An 18802-nucleotide genomic window follows, 5' to 3' on the forward strand; every position below is an offset into this window, starting at 1 on the left:
GGCAGACATGTCCGAAGAAAACGGTCCGCGGACCGGTTTCATCGGACATGTCTGCTCGTGAGTACAAGGCCTAAGGCGTCAACATTCCAAGACATTTTGGACAATTTCTTGCTCCCAACTTTCAGGGAATAGTTTGGGGAAGGTCCACGTGCCGTTCCAACATGACTGCGCACCAGTGCACAAAGCAAAGTCCATAAAGACATGGATGAGCGGGTTTAGGGTGGAGGAACTTGACTGGTCCTAACCTCCCCCCGATAGAACACCTTTGGGATGAATTAGAGTGGAGACTGCGAGCCAGGCCTTCTCGTCCAACATCAGTGTCTGACCTCACAAATGCACTTCTGGAAGAATGGTCAAACATTCCCACAGACACACTCCTAAACCTTGTGGACGGCCTTCCCAGAAGAGTTGAAACTTATAGCTGCAAAGGGTGGGCCAAATTAATGTTGAATGCTACGGACTAAGACAGAGTTAAGGCCCATACACAGGATCGGACTTTGACAACAAATGTCCAACGGACCTGTTTTAGCAGACAATCCGACCGTGTGTACGCGCCAGCGGACAACATTTTTTGCTTTTTCATCAGACAAATATTCGCTGTGAAAACAGACAAACTAGCCGGCAACAAATGTCCTACGTCGACCAATCCGATTGTGTGTACACAAGTCCATCGGACTAAAGTCCAAAGTACAAACACGCGTGCTCAGAACCAATGCTAAAGATCAGACAACAATAGCAGAAGTTGCCCACAGGGTGGCTGTAATTTGGTGAAAGTTGGCTGAAAAAGTCCTATAGCTAGATTCAGAGAGAGTTACGGCGTATCGTATAGCGCCACTACACCCCCCTACTTTGAATTATTACCAGTGTGTGAACACTGCTAGTCGTGGCTGCTGCTTAAGTAGATTCATTTAATTTTATTTATTTCGTTCTTTATGCTCTGGTTAGTTTGATTTGCGCATTAGTTCCCCCCATTTTCGTATCAGTAGATACACCGTCGTAACTCTGAATCTACGCCGTCGTAAATTTAAGCGTATTCTGGAAACCAGATACGCTTAAATTAGGCTAAGATACGAGCGGCGTAAGTCTCTTACATATTTACGCTGGCCGCTAGGTGGCGCTTCCGTTGTTTTCCGTGTCGAATATGCAAATAAGCAAGATACGCCGATTCACGAACGTACGTGCGCACGTCGCAATTAATTTCGCCGTTTACGTAAGAGATACGCCGGCGTAAAAGATATAGCTGCTCCCTAGGTGGCGCAGCCCATGCAAGGTATGGACGTCGGAACAAGCCTATCTTTTTACGTTGTTTGCGTAAGTCGTACGCGAATAGGGCTGGACGTAATTTACGTTCACGTCGAAACCAATACGTCCTTGCGGCGTACTTTGGAGCAATGCACACTGGGATATGTCCACGGACGGCGCATGCGCCGTTCGTTAAAAACGTCAATCACGTCGGGTCACTAACATAAAACACGCCCCCCTGTTCCTCATTTGAATTAGGCGCGCTTTTAAGCTACGCCGACATAACTTAGGAGGCAAGTGCTTTGTGAATACAGCACTTGCCTCTCTGACTTACGGCGGTGTAGCGTATATGCGATACGCTACGCCGCCTCAAAGTTAAGCCAGTCTTTCTGAATCTGGCTACTACTGTGTGTATGCAGAACAAGTTCATGGCCAACGCCATTCGAACAAAAATCCAGGGAAAAGCCAGATGGAAGTCCAATCGTGTGTATGAGGCTTAAATGTGCTTGTAAAATCAGGTGTCCCAATACTTTTGTTGTGCTCTATAATAAAATTGAATATTGTATCTTGTGTTTGACAAGATACCTGACACAAAAGCCTTGGAGAGAAAGAAAAAAGCACACCTTATGTTTATTCAACTCCCGGTATCATTACGTTTTATTTCCTGCCCTCTCCATGTTTGTCGGCTTTCCCGTGCCTCATTAATTCCGTTCCCTTGTGACTTAATGGTGTGCAAGATATCTTTGAGACAGTCCTTGTACACTGGAGATGAAGGTGATGTGATAGGAAAAGCAGGCAGGAACAGTTTGCTTATTTGGGCAATAAAAGAAGGGCTGGCAGTCAAACAGAGAACAGACAGGATGTAGCAAATTACAGGCCTTTACCTCCAGCTTTTCTCTTCTGAAAAAAAAACACTTGCTGCAGTAGAGATACCCCCTGGGAAAATGCACCCTTCTCCGGTCACAATGGCTTGTTTGCTTCCTGGCTGAAGACATTGTCTGGTTTACAATACATCCTCCCACTGCCAGCACTTTCCTCATAAACAAACTGTATTCTTGAAAAGCAAAAGGATGCGTCTGTCTAATGGCCATCGGTGGCATTCTGAAGGTCTGAAAGAGCTGACCACCAATCCCAGACAAAGCGGGAAAAAAAAAAAAACAACATCTTGACAGCTGCCATCAGCCAGGAGCTCTGGGTGCACTAATGGTGCCATAATTAAAAACAAGAGCCGCATACAGTAGAGTAGCTGGGTGTGCCACAGAATACCAGGCTAACACTAATTTATTGTATCTGGCTGCGCCATAAATATGTTCACACTATTAGAGGTTTAAACGGACAGGAATAAACATCATGCAAGACACAAGTGTTACTGAGAGAGTCAAGAGGCTACAGAAGAAAGAGGCCCAGTCAAAGCAGCGACAGCCCCAGGCACCCCCCTCTGCATGCGCAGCGACAGGGACACCGCATTTAATTGCTGCTTTAATACGCTTTTATTTACAGTCTCTCCCTTTCAATACGCGATATTAAATGTGAACGTACCTCTAGGCATAAACAGGGGACAAAGGCAATTAGGAAAGCAGCTGAAAACGCCAGCAATTATATTGTCAAGTAAAAGATTAAGGTGTGCATGGAAGGGAGCAGAACAGAATTTTCAACAAGCCTCAAGCAAGACTTGTAACATGTATCGTGTGGGAGATCCTAAACCATGCAATAAAATCAATAGAGAAGGTACTACGTTTGTAAAGTAAGCAGGAACGATCTGTTCACAATCATTGAATTTCTAACAAAAGAGAAGGTTCCATTACTCTGCTGTGGCCAGCTGTTAAGTGGAGTCTTAAAGCTCGGCTAAATTAATAAAAGTGATTAGCGGTGCGACCAGAAGTGAGGTCATCGCAGTCCAGAATTGGGCTTTGATGAAGATATTGGCACCTGGCCAGAGGGTTTGTGCTGCAAGGTCCTGGGCTTCCTTTGCTCTGGCCCCACCATCCCTGGAAGTGGGGTTGGTATTAAAGAAAAGAGACCCTCTGTAGGCTGAATTTCCAATATTAAAGTGTTACTAAACCCAGGACCCTGCAATCGCTATATCTGGTCTCCCACAGTACACAGAACATGGCAATGCAATTATTTTAGTAACTATAAATGGCTAAATACCTTTTCTCATCAGCAGTATATAGCAGTCTTATGACTTCTATGAGTGTTTGGCTAAAGCTTGTAGGAGGAGTTTTCATTCTTCTCTGACTGTCCTATGAGGCTAAAGCTTGTAGGAGGGGTTTTCATTCTCCTCTAAGGCCCCATACACACCATAGAATCCATCCACAGATAAATCCCAGCAAATGGGTTTCAGCGGATAGATCCTATGGTGTGTACACGCCAGCGGATCTTTAGCCGCGGATATATCTCCCCTGGGATGGATTCCAGCAGATCGGATATTCGCTGACATGCAGAACAAATCCATCTGCTGGAATCCATCCCAACGGATGGATCCGCTGGTCTGTACAGACTCACCGAATCCATCCGTTCGAAGGGATCCCCCGCATGCGTCGCAATGATTCAACGCATGTGTGGAATTCCTTATATGACAGCGTCGCGCACGTCGCCGCGTCATAATCGCGGCGACGGCGCGACACGTCATCGCCAGAGGATTTCGGCGCGGATTTCAATGCGATGGTGAGTACACTCCATCGCATTAAAATCTGCTGAAATCCTTGAGAGGATTTATCCGCGGAAACGGTCCGCTGGACCGTATCCGCGGATAAATACTCCCGTGTGTATGGGGCCTGACTGTCCTATGAGGCTGAATGACCCCTGGCTTTCTGTCTGGACAGTGCTGATCACATGCACCCTCACAAAAAAATAGCAATACACACCAAACTGAGCATGTGCAGAGTGCCCCCAAGGCTCTGTTCTATCAGGAGATAGATTGGGGACTGTGGAAGCAGGGGAGGATCAGAGAAGATAGAATCAAACAGCCTTTTTACACAATGCGGAAGATTAACCCCTTAGGTTTCACAGTAAGTATAACAAGCATGCTTTACTGCATTTACTGCATATACATTTAGTAACACTTTAAATATAGTGTCCCCTTAAAGCAGCCTTTTGTGAGATGAGCCACAGCTAGCCACCTAAAGTGATAAGGAACACTTTTTTTAGGTTCAATAAAGGTTTATTGAGTTTTTAAGACAGCATAAACAGAAGGGTAACATGGTGTGACCGAGCGCCCAACAAAGGGCGACCCGATCACAAAATCATAAAACATATACAATCCTTATTGCAGAAGTTAAAGTGGTACAAGCAGTTACTGCAGCGAGGGATGGATTTAGGAAGTGTCAATTCCCACAAGGCTCGTCCTCGGCCTGTGATGACCTCCCCCGACCTGGACGCCCCAATGGGATTCCACACTTTTTTTAGACGATGATTGTTTTTAAATGTACAGTCAGTCCCCAAACCACTGACACCCGCCTGTTAATGAGACACCCGCATGTTGCCAGCACACATTTTCATGAAAAGGATTTTTCACAGACTCGGAAAGCAGGGGGCGGAGAGCTGCAGTTACACACTGTACAAGAGCCCTAGGCCGCGTACACACGATCGAACATGTCTGCTGAAACTGGTCCGCGGACCAGTTTCCGCGGACATGTCCGACCGTGTATAGGACCTAGCGGACAGGTTTCCAGCGGACAAAAGTTTCTTAGCAAGCTAAGAAACTTGTCCGCTTTAAACTTGTCCGTCGGACATGTCCGATGGTTAGTACACCTAATCGGACATGTCGGACATGTCTGGTTAAGACGTGTAACCAGCGTCCAGAAATCCTGCGCATGCGTCGAATTGATTTGACGCATGCGTGGAAGCATTGCACTTTCGTGTTTGAGAACGTCGGTGTCTTCTACGTCAACGCGTTCTCTGTCTGCGGGGATTTTGGTCTGATGGAGTGTACACACATGAGTCCAAAAGCTCCCAGGAGACATGTCCGATGAAAACGGTCCACAGACCATTTTCATCGGACATGTCTCCTCGTGTGTACGGGGCCTTAAGAGCCGACTGGAGGGAAGCTCCACTTCCCTTCATACAGCACACAGGAACAGAGTTGAGTCTGTCAACCACAGACTGATCCCTCCCCTGTCACCTTTTTAGTTCTTGGTGTCAGGAAAATTTGTCAGAAGTGACTGATAACAGAGGAACTAGACAACAGAGAGAAATTACACGAAGGGGGTTATTTACAAAAGGAAAACCCACTTTGCACTACAAGTGCTAAGTGCACTTGAAATTGCACTGAAAGTGCACTTGGAAGTGCAGTCGCTGTAAATCTGAGGGGTAGATTTGAAAAGAGGGGAAGCTCTGCTGATTTTATCATCCAATCATGTGCAAGCTAAAATGCTGTTTTTTTATTTTCCTTGCATGACCCCCTCGGATCTACAGCGACTGCACTTCCAAGTGCACTTTCAGTGCAATTTCAAGTGCACTTTGCACTTGTAATTTGCACTTGTAGTGCAAAGTGGATTTGCCTTTCGGAAATAACCGCCTTAGTCTCCATGCACACCTGGGTATTTTTGATTTTGCAGCAGAATTGCTGCGATTCTGCCCATGAACTCAAAACACACTACAATAGCAAAACTTATCTTCAATGGCATCTAAAACACAATGCGGTTTTGATGCGATTTATCATGCGGAAAATCGTATCCTGTGAAGCTTGTTGCCCGAAAAGGAGCAGGAGCAAGAGAAAATCACACCAAAATAAAGGACAATTATCACTGGAAGAAGCGTCCACACTGAAAGATTTCCCTACAATTCCTGGTTTGGTAACAACTCAACATTTTAGATTTTCTTCCACTTTCAGTCCTGTGACAATGGTCACTACTGGGGACAAAGACACCAATAAAAACGCAATAGAGTTAAAAAAAAAACGGAAAAAAAAACGTTTTATTTTAGATGCACTTTAATTTATATAATAATCCAGTGATGGCGAACCAAGCTTTGCACCCCAGATGTTTTGGAACTACATTTCCCATAATGCTTAACTACACTGCAGAGTGCACGAGCATCATGGGAAATGTACCGTATTTATCTTCATATAGCGCGCACCGGCGTATAGTGCGCACCCCCAACCTAGAAGGGAAATTTCAGGAAAAAAAAGAAAATACTTACAGTTTGAATGCCCCTCGTCGGTGTCTTGCCCGGCGTCCATCGGCGGCCTTGTCCGGTCCGGCGTCCGTCTGCAGCCTTGGTGGTGTCCTCCCCGCTTCTCCCGCGCTGTTTTTGAGCCGATCCCTGCTTCCCGCGCTTTGAAAGCCGACGACGACATATACCGAGCGCAGTACACTCGGGGCGGCACAGGGCGTGACCGCGAGCGGAGCCAAGCCTGGCCGAGTGTACTGCGCTCGGTATATGTCGGCGGCGGCCTTCAAACACAGCGCTGGAAGCGGGTATTGGCGTATATTGCGCACCCACGATTTTCCCCTTATTTTAAGGGGGAAAAAGTGCGCGGTATACGCAGATAAATACGGTAGTTCCAAAACAACTGGTGTGCCAAGGTCTGCCATCACTGTAATAATCTAACATACTCATACAAAGACTGAGCATGCATGTATCTGACGTATATAATAAAACTAGAGTGGAAGATACGTTCACTTGTCCATGCTTGTAGTTCCTGTACAAGTCCTCTATTGCTCCCTGCACCACATTACTGAAAGGCCACATTGGTCAAATGTGGCCACCACTATAGATCTACAGCAGATCCTTCAGAATATGCTGTACATAATTTATTAGATTTTATGTGGTGGTTTATATCAAATATTCAGCATCATACAAGCTGTACTCCATAACTCAATCAGAGAAAACCTGTTAGCAGTTACCTTTCAGTGTCTCTTGTTGATTTTACAACCTCTTACAATAAAACTTAATTTTCCATTTTACCTTATATCTCTTTTTACACCCAGGAACTGGACAGGCAAATGGCTTCTCATCCCCTCCATTCATACACATGGAGCTCAGGATTGCTTCGGAGCTAATGGCACTCTCTGTGGTCCAGGATTCATCGCTATCTGAGTCTTCGTAGTCCACTTCTTCCTCGTCATACTCACTACCTGCAGAGGGGGAAGATAGGAAATCAGAATAAATTATCATTGTGCCATATAAAACATACTGCCAGCATTATCCGAATATGAATGTGTACTTTGACAATATAAGATACTACTCTCACACATTCCAATTATGTGTGGAAATAGACTAGGGAATGCATTGACTCTGTATACAATTCCAGTGGTTTCAGGAGGTGGGGGTAACACATGGAAATTCATATAGTCAGCAATTCTGATTGTCTTTATGTTGCAGGATATGAGCAGATTATTCATTGAGATTAACGGTGAGACATCCATAGGTGCTCATGGAGACTGTACACCGCTGGGACAGATTGCTTCTCTTTTTTATAGTAGAATGATAAACTTTGCTGTTAATTTTAACATGCTGGGAAATATATGCATGCAATATTCAGCTCAAAAGCATAAGTAACCACTTAGCCCAATAATAACAAGCTATTAGCCCTGGGGCAATGTGTGAGCAGATCGGTTGCAGGCTGTCCCACTGTCCAGATGTATTCTGGCGGCGTTTAATTGCCAATAGGTACCTCCAAATTCCAAATATCCATTTTAAAAAAATAGTAATACTTATAGCAATATTATACAGTATATGACAACTATAAGTTAGAAATTAAGGATGCCCATAGTAAACATTAATACAAAACTGAAAATATCACACAAGCATTAATATCCATAAAAACAGGATTTAGCTGGAATATTCTGCTCCAGCTTGGCTCTGTTTGGTCACTATGGACAGCACATTAGATAGATTTCCTAATGTCAGACAATGGTGGACATTTACTAAATCTGGAACACTCAGGCCTCGTACACACGACCAAGTTTCTCGGCAAAAATCAGCAAGAAACTTGCTGGGAGATATTTTTTTGCTGAGGAAACCGGTCGTGTGTACATTTTCGACGAGCCAAAAAGAGAGCAAGTTCTCTATTTCCTCGACGGGAATGGAGAAACTTGCCTTGTCGAGTTCCTCGACAGCCTGACAAGGAACTCGATGAGGAAAACGATTTGTTTCGCCCGTCGAGTTCCTCGGTCATGTGTACGAGGCTTCAGAATCTGGTGCATCTGTGTATGGTAGCCAATCAACTAGCAACTTTAGCTTGTTCAATTAAGCTTTGACAATAAAACCTGGAAGCTGATTGGTTTATGTAGAGGTGCATCCGATTTTGCATGCTCCAGTTTTAGTAAACCTCCCCCAATGTCTTTGTGAGAATTCTTTGGCTATAAATGTACCACAAAATATGAATGTATATGCTAAAACTAACAAAAATGTTAATGAACTACTATATATCATATATAAAAAACAAAAAAGCTGACAACAGGTATAAAGTGTGACCACTTAGCAGCACTGGTTGCTCTCTCTGTATGTTCAAATGCTGTGCAGCTCTTGAAGTCCTTGTAGTGATAGAGCTTCCCTACAGACCCCCCACCATCACCTCACAAATACATACATTCATTTGGCCCGCCGTGACACAGCCCATTATAGTGATAGACCAGAAAGAATGTGGGGAAGGGGGAGCAAACAAGCTCTGACACCTAATTTGAAGTGTCAGAGCTTGGCCTATTACAAATAGTAAGGAATTTGGGTATACAGGGAGCATGTTGCTCAGGCACCTCTAACAACGTTATTTTAGTAAAATGTATGTAAACCCCAACAATAAACATCTTTTATTTGCTTCTTTTTTAGCCTGCTAAATATACTGCTAAAGTTTTTTTTGTTAGATCTGTTTGAGCAGTGCTAAAATATCCATTCATTTTTCAAGAATTCTTATGAGTTGATAACTTCCTATGCTCTCTGCCTGAACACAAGGAGGGATTATGGAGAGGGGAAAGTGCTAAAGACGGATTATGGAGATGAGGACAGGCAGAGGGGATGAGGAGATAAGGACGAGTTATGGAGAGGAGGAGATAAAGAAGGGTTATGGAGATGGGGGGGGGGAGCTAAAGAGGGGTTATGGAGATGAGGAGAAATGAAGAGGGGTTATGGAGATGAGAAGAGGGAGAGGAGATGAGGGTAAATTGTGGAGAGGGGAAAGGAGATGAAGAGGGATTGTGGAGATGAGAAGAGGCAGAGGGGATGAGGAGATATGGAGATAAAGAGGGGTTATGGAGATAAGGAGAGGGGTGAGGACATGAGGATAAATTGTGGAGAGGGAGAGGAGGATGTATTATAGAGATAATGAGATATATAGGTATTATGGCGATGGGGAGGAGCTAAAGAGGTGTTATGGAGATGAGGAGAAATGAAGAGGTGTTATGGAGATGTGGAGAAGGGGAGGAAATCAAGAGGTGTTATATGGATGCGGAGAGAAGATAAAGAGGGGTTATGGAAATGTGCAGAAGGGGAGGAAATCAAGAGGTGTTATATGGATGCAGAGAGGAGATACAGAGGGGTTATGGAGATGAGGAGAAAGGGAGGAGATGAGGGTGTATTATGGAGATAAGGAGAGGGAAAGGGAGATAAAAAGGAATTATGGAGATGAGGAGAGGGGGAGGAGCTGAAGAGGGGTTATGGATATGAAGAGGGGTTATAGAGATGAGGAGAAGGGGGGGGATATGGAGATTAGGGGAGGGAGAGGAAATGAAGAGGAGTTATGAAGATGAGGAGAGGGGGAGGAGACGAGGAGAAAATGTAGAGGGGTTATGAAGATGATGAGAAGATGAAGAGGGGTTATGAAGATGAGGATAGGGGGAGGAGATGTAGAGGGATTATGGAGATGTGGAGAGGGGGAAGAGATAAAGAGCGATTATGGAGAGTGGGAGGAAATAAGAAGGAATTAAAGAGATGAGGAGAGGGGATGGAGATAAAGAGGGGTTATGGAGATGTGGAGAGGGGTTATGAGATGAAGAGTGGTTGTAGAGATGTGGAGAGGGGTAGGAGATAAAGAGGGATTATGGAGATGAAGAGGGGTTATGGAGATGAAGAGGGGTTATGGAGATGAGGAGAAACGGAGGAGATGAGGATGTATTATGGAGATAAGGAGAGGGAAAAGGAGATAAAAAGGCATTATGGAGATGAGAAGAGGGGGGGGGGGGGGAGTTGAAGAAGGGTTATGGAGATGAAGAGGGGTTATAGAGATGAGGAGAAGGGGAGGAGATGAAGCGGGGATATGGAGATTAGGAGAGGGAGAGGAGATGTAGAGGGATTATGGAGATGTGGAGAGGGGGAAGAGATAAAGAGCAGTTATGGAGAGTGGGAGGAGATAAGAAGGGATTATAGAGATGAGGAGAGGAGAGGGGATGGAGATAAAGAGGGGTTATGGAGATGTGGAGAGGGGTTATGAGATGAAGAGTGGTTGTGGAGATGTGGAGAGGGGTAGGAGATGAAGAGGGGTTATGGAGATGTGGAGAGGGGTAAGAGATGAAGAGGGGTTATGGAGATGTGGAGAGGGGTTATGAGATGAAGAGGGGTTATGGAGAAGGGGTGAGGGGTAAGAGATGAAGAGTGGTTATGGAGATGTGGAGAGGGGTAAGAGATGAAGAGGGGTTATGGAGAAGTGGAGAGGGGTAAGAGATGAAGAGGGGTTATGGAGATGTGGAGAGGGGTAAGAGATGAAGAGGGGTTATGGAGATGTGGAGAGGGGTAAGAGATAAAGAGGGGTTATGGAGATGTGGAGAGGGGTTATGAGATGAAGAGTGGTTACGGAGATGTGGAGAGGGGTGAGAGATGAAGAGGGGTTATGGAGAAGTGGAGAGGGGTAAGAGATGTAAGAGGGGATATGGAGATGTGGAGAGGGGTAAGAGATGAAGAGTGGTTATGGAGATGTGGAGAGGGGTAAGAGATAAAGAGGGGTTATGGAGATGTGGAGAGGGGTTATGAGATGAAGTGGGGTTATGGAGATGTGGAGAGGGGTAAGAGATAAAGAGGGGTTATGGAGATGTGGAGAGGGGTAGGAGATGAAGAGGGGTTATGGAGATGTGGAGAGGGGTAGGAGATGAAGAGGGGTTATGGAGAAGTGGAGAGGGGTAAGAGATAAAGAGGGGTTATGGAGATGTGGAGAGGGGTTATGAGATGAAGAGGGGTTATGGAGAAGGGGTGAGGGGTAAGAGATGAAGAGTGGTTATGGAGATGTGGAGAGGGGTAAGAGATGAAGAGGGGTTATGGAGAAGTGGAGAGGGGTAAGAGATGAAGACGGGTTATGGAGATGTGGAGAGGGGTAAGAGATAAAGAGGGGTTATGGAGATGTGGAGAGGGGTTATGAGATGAAGAGTGGTTACGGAGATGTGGAGAGGGGTGAGAGATGAATAGGGGTTATGGAGAAGTGGAGAGGGGTAAGAGATGTAAGAGGGGATATGGAGATGTGGAGAGGGGTAAGAGATGAAGAGTGGTTATGGAGATGTGGAGAGGGGTAAGAGATAAAGAGGGGTTATGGAGATGTGGAGAGGGGTTATGAGACGAAGAGTGGTTACGGAGATGTGGAGAGGGGTAAGAGATGAAGAGAGGTCTTGTAAACAATCAGAGATGAAATAGGCAGAGATAACAACACGTTTAGGAATTCAGAGCTAAAATGACAGCAAGTTGTCATATGAAAGAAGATAGGACCATGCTATATTTCTTACACAGCAACAGTTAATTTCCCGTACTTGCAGTGTGTTTAAAGGGATAAAATATGAGAAAATATGCATGAACTGTAGAAATGTAAAAAATATGTATTCTTAATTTTGACTTGTCATACACTTTTAAGCAACAGTCAGTATAAATATTTACTGCAAAAAATGTGAACATGTCTTAACCTGTGCTTTATTTTCTCACTCCAGTCATCAAGTAGGGATACCGACTGCACTGCCTGACTTACAAACAGCTAAGAAAGCACGTACAATCTGAAATTCCCAGTAAGATGATTTTGCAATAACAACTTGAAATGTATACCCACCAAATGCATGCTTCAGTTTCCCTTTAAAACATGTTACCTACACCATTAACACCAAAGACATTGCTAGCTATTGATTAAAAGCTCAGGCTTCACCACCTTGAAAAAGTGCTTTTGGCCAGCCTGAAAAGACCTTTCTCCGAGGTAAAGAGCAGGCCCTTTCTTCAGTGCTGCCCAATCCAGAGGAGAATAATTCTACAGATCATAAACTGTGTCAAATAATATGTTGACAAGTCCTAATGCATTTACTAGCCCTGTGGAATTAATAGGAATTATGTCAGAACATTAATAAGAGTTACAGCAATTACGCTCGCTCACTTCAATCCCTCAGGTGTGGGAATGAATGGCATTGTATGGCTGGGCTGGCCCGGCTCTTTGTACACAGCACAAGGTGTCCAGGCACCTGGAGTTCATTTCTCTTTTCATTTCAATTTGTGTTTTAAGCTTATTAATCAAACTGTCGGAAGGGGAGCTGCACCCGAGGGGGGCCTAGTTTTACTACTGTTCTTTAATCAAAGGGAAGCCTAAAGACTGCGTACGGACAGGTTACATTATACTGCATAGAGTGACACAACAAAGCAGAAGCACATAGAAAACCATCATGGGAAATCTAAACCACATTAAACAATATAAGCATTAATACTGTAGGTACATATCACTTCCAACATGAATTGCTGATAACATATGTATAGGTATGCATAGCTTTCAACATGAATTGTTTTAACGTACATATAGGTATGTATAGCTTCCAACATCATTTGTCTAACCTGCTTCTTATGCCGCGTACACACGATAGGTTAGTCTGATGAAAACGGTCTGATGGATTTTTCCATCAGTTATACGATGAAGCTGACTGATGGTCAGTCGTGCCTACACACCATCAGTTAAAAAAGCGATCGTGTCAGAATGCGGTGACGTAAAACACAACGACGTGCTGATTAAGATGAAGTTCAATGCTTCCAAGCATGCGTCGACTTGATTCTGAGCATGCGTGGATTTTTAACCGATAGACGTACCCACAGACGATCGTTTTTTTCTATAGGTTTTTTAACCATCAGATAATTTTGCAAAAAAAGTTCCTATTTTTTTAACCTATGGATAAATAACCGATGGGGCCCACACACGATCGGTTTGGTCTGATGAAAACGGTCCATCAGACCGTTTTCATCAGACTAACCTATCGTGTGTACGCATATCTCTTCAATTACAGTCCATCCGGATAACATCCTATGCGGACACGACCAGAAAGTGTATTTGGGCTGATATGCTGTTACCTTACAGCAGTAAGGTAAGGGGACATCCTCACTTATTTTGAAGAGAACACCGGAAACCTACCTTTTCTTCACGTTATTTTGGCATCTACACCTGCACTTTTATTTTTGGATTTTTCATTCGTTATGCTTATAGGCTTTTTGTTGCATGGACATTTAAATTAGCCTATTTCAGTCACTGCTGTGTGTTGTGTTATGCACGCTGTACACCCCATTGGTTAACAGTACACCAATTATTATTGTATTACACTGTATGATACTAGCACTGTCACGTTTTATTATCCTACTTTTGCCAGCTGGATTAGCTGCACTGTCGCACGTTAACTTTGATGTCAATATTTTTTCACATTGTCATTTTGATCTTTAGTCAGACTGTATCTTTTTACATATAAGGATTTGCTACACTTCCTCTACACTTGTACCCCATTCCCTATTTACAGCGCAGCACTACCCTTTTCTTTATATCTGTTATGGTCTGATACACCTTTCAGTGGCACAGCCGTACCCCCTTCCTTTTTCCCCTTCCCCCACTTCTTGGTAGCGCGGTAATACTCACTCCCTCACCCCCAATACTCTGCAATACCTCAATTATCTGCAATACCCCCAATACTCTGCAATACCCCCAATACTCTGCAATACCTCAATACTCTGCAATACCTCAATACTCTGCAATACCCCAATACTCCGCAATACCCCAATACTCTGCAATACCACCAATACTCTGCAATACCCCCAATACTCCGCAATACCCCAAATACTCTGAAATACCTCAATAGTCTGCAATACCCCCAATACTCTGCAATACCCCCAATACTCTGCAATACCCCCAATACCCCCAATACTCCCAATACTCTGCAATACCTCAATAGTCTGCAATACCCCCAATACTCTGCAATACACCCAATATTCTGCAATACCCCCAATACTCTGCAATACCCCAATACTCCGCAATACCCTGCAATACTCCGATACCTTGCAATACGTCGCCTATGGGGATTTTTAAGTAGCGAAGTTTGGCGCCATTCCACGAGCATGTGCAATTTTGAAGGGTGACATGTTAGGTATCTATTTACTCGGCATAACTTCATCTTTCATATTATGCAAAAACATTGGGCTAACGTTACTGTTTTGTTTTTTCTTCAAGCACAAAACAGTTTTTTTTAAAAAACAGGCATTCAAAAAATTGCTGCGAAAATTCTGTGCGAGATAAAAAGTTGTAATGGCCGCCATTGTATTCTCTAGGGTCTTTGCTAAAAAAGCATATATAATGTTTTGGGGTTCTATGTAATTTTCTAGCAAATAAATGATGATTTTTACATGTAGGAGAGAAATGTCAGAATTGGCCTGGGTGCACCAGAATGCCTGATGGTGCTCCCTGTATGTTGGGCCTCTGTATGTGGCCACGCTGTGTAAAAGTCTCACACATGAGGTATCGCCATACTCGGGAGGAATAGCAGAATGTGTTTTGGGGTGTAATTTGTGGCATGCATATGCAGTGTGTGAGAAATAACCTGCTAATATGACAGAAACGAGATTTTTTTTTTATTTTTTTTTACAGAATTTTCAGTCTTTTTTCTTTTATAGCGCAAAAAATAAAAAACCCAGAGGTGATCAAATACCACCAAAAGAAAGGTCTATTTGTGTGAAAAAAAGGACAAAAATTTCAGATGGGTACAATGTTGTATGACTGAGTAATTGTCATTCAAATTGTGAGCGCACCGAAAGCTGAAAATTGATCTGGTTGGGAAGGGGGCTTAAGTGTCAATTGGTTAATTGGGACCCCTCGAATTACAGATTTATGGGCTTCCCATATCATTCCTGGGTCACATTCTTCATTGTCATTTATCTGGAAATACCACATTATTTCTTTTGTTACATCTTCCATTATTTGGGGGTTCTGTAATAAGCTCTCATTTAACCTCCAGCTCCACTCTGACGACTGAGTTCCCCCCCCCAAGGTTACCTCCATCATAACTGGTGCATGGTCTGTCCATGTTATGTTCCCTATTGAAATTTCCTGTACTAAATGTAGCAACTGATGGGGTATCAAAAAAAGGTCCCGGATCCACATATTTATCCGTTAGAGCCCATGGTATTCTGTTTGATATTAAAATAGCCACTCCTTTACTTTTAGCTTCCTGATTTGATGGACTGTTTTCATCGGACGAACCGATCGTGTGTGGGCCCCATTGTTTTTTTTCCCATCGGTGAAAAAAAAGAGAACCTGTTTTAAAATGTTCTTATGGTTAAAAAAACGATAGAAAAAAAAGATCGTCTGTGGGGAAATCCATCGCTCAAAAATCCACGCATGCTCAGAATCAAGTCGACGCATGCTCGGAAGCATTGAACTTAATATTTTTCAGCACGTCGTAGTGTTTTACGTCACCGCATTGGACACAATCGGATTTTTAACCGATGGTATGTAGGCAAGACTGATGAAAGTCAGCTTCATCGGATATCCGATGAAAAAATCCATTGGTTTAGATTCCATCAGATATCCGATCGTCTGTACAGGGCATTAGAATATTGTTTGTTCAATTACATTTTCCACACTGGTCCTTCAAATTTTCATGTCCCAGCATCGAAAAAGAATGACGATTTGACCATTAGAAAATCGAACAAATGTTCTAAAAACGAATATTTTTGAAAGAAGTTCTACTGATTTATGGCCAGTTGTCATGAGAGAATTATGTTGGCTGCCACTGCTGACCTCCATCTTAAAATGCTAAATGGCTGGCTCTGATTAACTATTTTCTGGAAAGTCAGACTGAAGTGCTTATTTGCAAAGTGTGCCCTTTGTAAGCAACAGAAATGTAGAATGCAGGTGGGTATGATCCTGTAATAATTTCTCCCTCCCTTATCCTACTTGGGAATATAATTATCAGATAATGTATGGTGGCTCGATCGCTTGCACCAGGCTTTTCAGCACGGCAAGTCTTGGGACAGTTACATCTCAGAAAGAAAAACAGGAAGGAATAATAAATATGGCACCTTCAAGAAGAAAGTTATCTTGCAAAGATACTCAACATATTTGCAGAAAGTTCGGAGTTCAAGTGATTACCTTTATTAAGTAACTTGAGTTATTAAAGATGCAAACTTTTTGGGCTATAAAAAGCCTGACAAAGAAATCTGAGCTATCCTGAAAGCTTATATATATCTTTACCATTTGTTTCCATAAAAATTTCGAATTTGTCAAAGGAATTTGTTGAATATATTTTTTGGATTAATATATGGGGATGCACATAAAATTAGCACAGTTGTTGAAAAAAGTTGGCTCCAAAATCTTCAAAAGGGCAGTTATGCCTTGTACACACAGTCGGACTTTTGACCCGGCAAAAGTCAGCCGTGATTTCCGTCGGAAAAAAAGAGAACATCCGAAAAAAAAAGTCAAATGGAGGCTACACACGGTCGGACACGGTCGGACTTTCCTAGAAAAAAAGCCAGTTGGACCGTTTGGAAATATAAAGCCATTTTGTTACCAGTTTCTGTTTTAGAATGACCCTGGGTGCGTGGGTATTTGCACCGGTACCTTGTCTTAGGGGCTCCCAGGAGCCCCAGTGTCTATGAGTGCTGGAACCAACTAACACTATCCAGGAACAGAATTAATTTGCCCCTGGACTTGCGATCCATTGTATCTGCTTTGAATGAAATGGAGGGGGGGGGGGGTCCTAATGGAGCAGCCGCCACTGTATGAAGCCAATGTGAAAAACTTTGATAGCTGTGGGAAAAAAACTCTGAATCAAGAGCTCCAGGAGCTTAAAGCTAAACATGCACTCTACAATCTGATTGTACAATCTCCTTTAGTACTATCAAACGCTACTTAAAGGACCTGTGCAATGTGATAGAAATTGATTAGACTGTATAGATATGTCCTCTTATTCTCTTATTACATAGTTCTGGTAAATTTAATTGGGATAGTTCAGGGATGGTACAATGTGTATGGCCACCCTAAGAGATGGTGTGTATTACTGAGAGGCTTCCATGTAATACTTTGAGGCTTCTATGTAACAAGAGAATATATAAAGTTTAAATTGGAAGCAGTGGCGTCACTAGTGTTGGCATCACCCAGTGCAGTAAAACGTGGTGTCACCCCCACAACCACATACACCTCATGCGGTAAATGTGGTGTCTCCCCCAACACCACCCCCATGCAGTAAAACATGGTGCCACAACCTCTCCCCATCGGGGTAAAACAGTATTTCACCCCCAACGCCACACCACCCTGCGGTAGAACATGGTGTCACCCGCACCACCACTTAGCCCCCCTACCCCTCCGTGCCCTAGATGGTGTGACCCAGGTCTGCACTCCCCACACCCTCATAGTGACCCCACTGATTAGAAGTACAAATAGGTTTACCATTTTACGTGTCAAAGAATAAGCAGTTTTGGACAGCTATTCTTGTTATACACACACCTGTGCTTGTCTCCAAGATCACCCTGCCATTTCCTGGTTTAGCATTAGAGCTTATAGGTCAAGAAGACTGCTAACTAGGCCAGGCACGTGCATCGGCTCTGTCGTCGCACGCCCCTTAGTGCTCTTAAAGCAGCCGACGTACAGCTACGATGGCTCGCCCAGGGGAGCCAACCTGCCGCAGTATAACTGCGGCGGCTGGTCGGGAACCAGTTAAAGGACACAATATATAGGGATATGGGAAAGCATCAAAGACACTGATACACAGGTTAAACTGGATGGACTATTGTCCTTTTTCAGCCTTACCTACTATGTAACTTTTCACTTATCTTCATTCACCACAGTGGCTTGTGTTGTACTGTGTTGCAACACACTGTGCAGAAAAAGAGCATACCCTTTTTTTTTTGTAGTACATGGTGTGAACTGACAAGATAGCCCAAAGCATATGGTTTGAATGGGCCCTAGTGGAAATGAAGCAAGGAAGTCAAGTTTGATGTCCAGCCTGTGCGGCAACCGTGGCTGCCTCCATAGATACACAGGAGAAGTGAGCATAGCCACAAAGTGACAGGAAATGTGTTATGCCGCGTACACACAACCGTTTTTCGGGTTGTATAAAATTATGTTTTTTTTTCCATGTCATTAAAAACGATCCTGTGTGGGCTCCAGAGCTTTTTCACTATGTAAAAAATGGGCATTAAAAATTTAGAACATGCTCAAATTTTTCACGTTGTTTTTAACGTTGTCATTTTTAATGTCGTAAAAAATGGTCGTGCGTGGGCTTTAACGACGTGAAAAAACGCGTATGCTCCGAAACAAGTTATGAGACGGGAGCTAACACGAAATCAGCAAAAGCAGCCCCAAGGGTGTCGCCATCCGAATGGAACTTCCCCTTTATAGTGCCGTTGTACGTGTTGTACGTCA

General features: G+C 43.6%; 1 protein-coding gene across 1 annotated transcript in view; it reads right to left on the reverse strand.

Annotated features, from left to right (window-relative positions):
• Positions 1–18802, reverse strand: part of JAZF1 (JAZF zinc finger 1) — a 355941-nt gene that overhangs the window by 25661 nt on the left and 311478 nt on the right. The window contains exon 4 of the mRNA XM_040352925.1: positions 7153–7322. Coding sequence (XP_040208859.1) covers positions 7153–7322 — 170 coding nt within the window. The remainder of the gene's footprint in view (positions 1–7152; positions 7323–18802) is intronic.

The sequence above is a fragment of the Rana temporaria genome, chromosome 5 (genome assembly GCF_905171775.1).
Source record: "Rana temporaria chromosome 5, aRanTem1.1, whole genome shotgun sequence".
Lineage (NCBI taxonomy): Eukaryota > Metazoa > Chordata > Amphibia > Anura > Ranidae > Rana > Rana temporaria.